Genomic DNA, 2,867 nt, shown 5'->3' with positions numbered 1-2,867 from the left:
ATATATATATATATATATATATATATATAATGGTTTATTTCAAATTCAAGTAACACCTCGCAGCCAATGGCTGAATTATGTGATACATTTACAATTGATTAATACTATATTTACGCAAATAAACAGTCTAACGTATAATATTTAAAATCGAGGTATGTAGGTAGCGCATTGAATAAAAACAATTGATAACAAGTGGTTGGTTATGGTATGAAACTACATGTATTGTTTCTTATCCTTTATGAGGGTCTGTATGGAAAGATGCAGGAAGGGCTTAATACTTAATAAGAAATGGTAAATTCAGGAGGGCTGGCAACTCTTAGGTAAATTAAGAAGCATTAGGGCATTAAGGCAGGTCGGCAACACTTAGAAGTAAATAGAGTTGTCATCATGTGCAAAGCTTTGGGAACTTGTCAGTGGATGCCGGACAGTCCATGAGGACTTTGGGGCAATCCGGCATTTGACTATATATATGAAGACTTAGTATACATATAGAGTACATGTACATGTACATGTAACTATTTGAGCACAGGTTGCTGAACTCCTGCTGTAAACCCTTCTGTTCAGACCTGCAGGGTTACGAGTCTCGAGTCCGTGCCCAACTCGGCGGTACCGGCAGCTCTAGCTGGCAGCAGTACGAAACAGCCATCAGGATTCTACAGGCCGAGGCCAACAGCAGCCACACTAGTACCGGTACTGTGGAACTGCTGCAGGCTCAGGCAGAGAGCACAGGGTCGGAAATCAACTGCCCAATGCAGAACTCTCACACAGTTCCTACCTCAGGTATTATAATAAAGAAAGTTTATTGCAAATACTTGCCCGAGCTAATTGCAGTTACAAACATAAGAAAGAAAATACAGTGGTATGTGAGACTATATCTACGTCTAGCATTATACTATATTCTACAACATACATGCATGGTACTTAAGTTTTACTGGGTTCGACTTCTTCTTTTTAGGCAATCTTTCTTTCAATCACATGAAAGGAAAACTTCCACTTTACTATTTGCTTGTTTCGATTTAAAGATGTAAATTTACTGCTTTGACTTCATGGCCTGTGACACATTCAGGTTTCTGATCTCTTCTTGTTCCTTTTTTGATAGGTTACACCCAATTTATTAATAGAACAACGATATCACGAGGAAGGTCATGTGAAATAGCTAGGATGTGTTTGTACATGTTAAAATGTGCTTCACTCATGGGAAATTTAATGTTTAACTCTCTAAAACTACAAAAAAAGCAACATAGAAAAGGGAAGCAAATTTGCATCTCTTGAATTGAGATTTTCTACATTGTGCAAATTTTCAAAAATCAGTTTTCTGTTACACAACATTTTTACTACAATATAATGGCCTCTAAACAATCCCAAGGTCGTACGGACGTTGATCTGGACAAAGTGCACCCTGAGCAAAGGCCCCCGTGGTGTCCGTGGTGATTACTTAGTGAGATAAATGCCTGAAGGGTAAACAGGTGGTATTTAATCTTGCTGATAACAAGGTGGCAAGGTGGTCCAGACTTGCTATGGTTTGCATGGAATTACACCACGCAATGAAGAAGAGTCCGACGGGTTGGCACTCGATGTCGTTTAATGCACATAAGGTTGATGGTTGTCACGGACATCGACGGCCTAGGGCTAATCCCTAGGGCAAACTATTATTGTGTTAACGTGAACAAGGGAGTAATAAGATTTAAGCGATAGGCTGAAGATGCCTGTTAGAAGTTCTAGGTTTTAGTTTAAACGAGAACGCTCGTGAAGTGTAAACATTGCTGCAGTTGATCGCAGTATTTGTGCGGACAAGTGTCTTAAAAGTCCTGGCGGTAATTGATATAATAAAAAACAGGGATGTTAAAAAAAAAAAGATTTACGCTACGATTTAGTGCGGAGACGTTAATATCGTACTCAAGGCCAACGGGCCTTACTAATGGTAACTAATAGTAATATTTGGTAGAAACTAACATAAGAAGTTGTAGAATATAACAGTCGGTGTCTTAACGTAATCTTGACTTAATCTTAACTTAAAGGTAGTTATGTTGTTGCATGCATTGAGAATAAAGAGTTCTGTGTTTGTCGCTTTGGTGTAGACGATGCTGGGGCGGGATGGTGGTTTTGGAAGAGTTCGCTGAGTCGTGTCCCTTCGAGGCGGTAGCCGCGCCGTGTGTGGTCAAGACGCTCTGCTACCGGAAGTTGCGTGTCTCAGGTCACGTGATGCTGGCGGGTGAAATTCCCCGGTATGACCCGATTGGCCATACCAACACAATTACACCACGCAATGAAGAAGAGTCCGACGGGTTGGCACTCGATGTCGTTTAATGCACATAAGGGTTGATGGTTGTCACGGACATCGACGGCCAAGCCGAGCGCATGCGGAGGTGTGTGCCAAGAAGGAGGAAGGGACCGCGTTAGGAGAGTCAGGTGGTGCGGAGTAAGAGAAGTCGGCGCATAGCTGCAGGTAGGCGGAGTCGTTGTGCCATGGAGAGCTTGAGGTACAGGAGATCGGCGTTCGATCGCCAATCCCCGTGTTGCTGGCGTAATTCCCGGGGCACCCCAGCTTCGAATGCTAAGGTGTAGCCCCCGCGTCGTAAGTCGTGTATGGTGTACGAACCCGGTGGCAGGCCGGCTTGGGACAGGAGACGTTTGAAGGACTTCTCTAGAATAGAGGCGGTGACCGGTCGTGCGGGACGGTTTGGTGGAAGGTGGGAGCAGGAAGGCTGGGGAGTCGTGGGGTTGCTGGGACGAGATGTAGCATGTTTTTGTAGGCGCTGACTGGACAAAGGTTGGAACCTGGTATGGCCAGGATTGGTGCCAGGACTTCTCTCTCGTTGGCCTGAACCGTTTTTGACCAGGAGGTTCGAAGGACGAGACCCTCTGTG

The 2,867-nt window shown here is 44.0% G+C and overlaps 1 protein-coding gene across 1 annotated transcript in view; it reads left to right on the top strand.

Moving 5' to 3' along the window:
• The window catches only part of LOC109469424 (phospholipase B1, membrane-associated-like), a 15,808-nt gene that overhangs the window by 1,098 nt on the left and 11,843 nt on the right, over positions 1-2,867 (top strand). The window contains exon 2 of the mRNA XM_019767936.1: positions 565-780. Within this exon, the coding sequence (XP_019623495.1) occupies positions 565-780 (216 nt within the window). The remainder of the gene's footprint in view (positions 1-564; positions 781-2,867) is intronic.

The sequence above is a fragment of the Branchiostoma belcheri genome, unplaced genomic scaffold (genome assembly GCF_001625305.1).
Source record: "Branchiostoma belcheri isolate BF01 breed outbred unplaced genomic scaffold, Haploidv18h27 scaffold202, whole genome shotgun sequence".
Lineage (NCBI taxonomy): Eukaryota > Metazoa > Chordata > Leptocardii > Amphioxiformes > Branchiostomatidae > Branchiostoma > Branchiostoma belcheri.
Note: the sequence above shows the minus strand (reverse complement) of the source record. Positions and strands in the feature narration are given on the sequence as shown.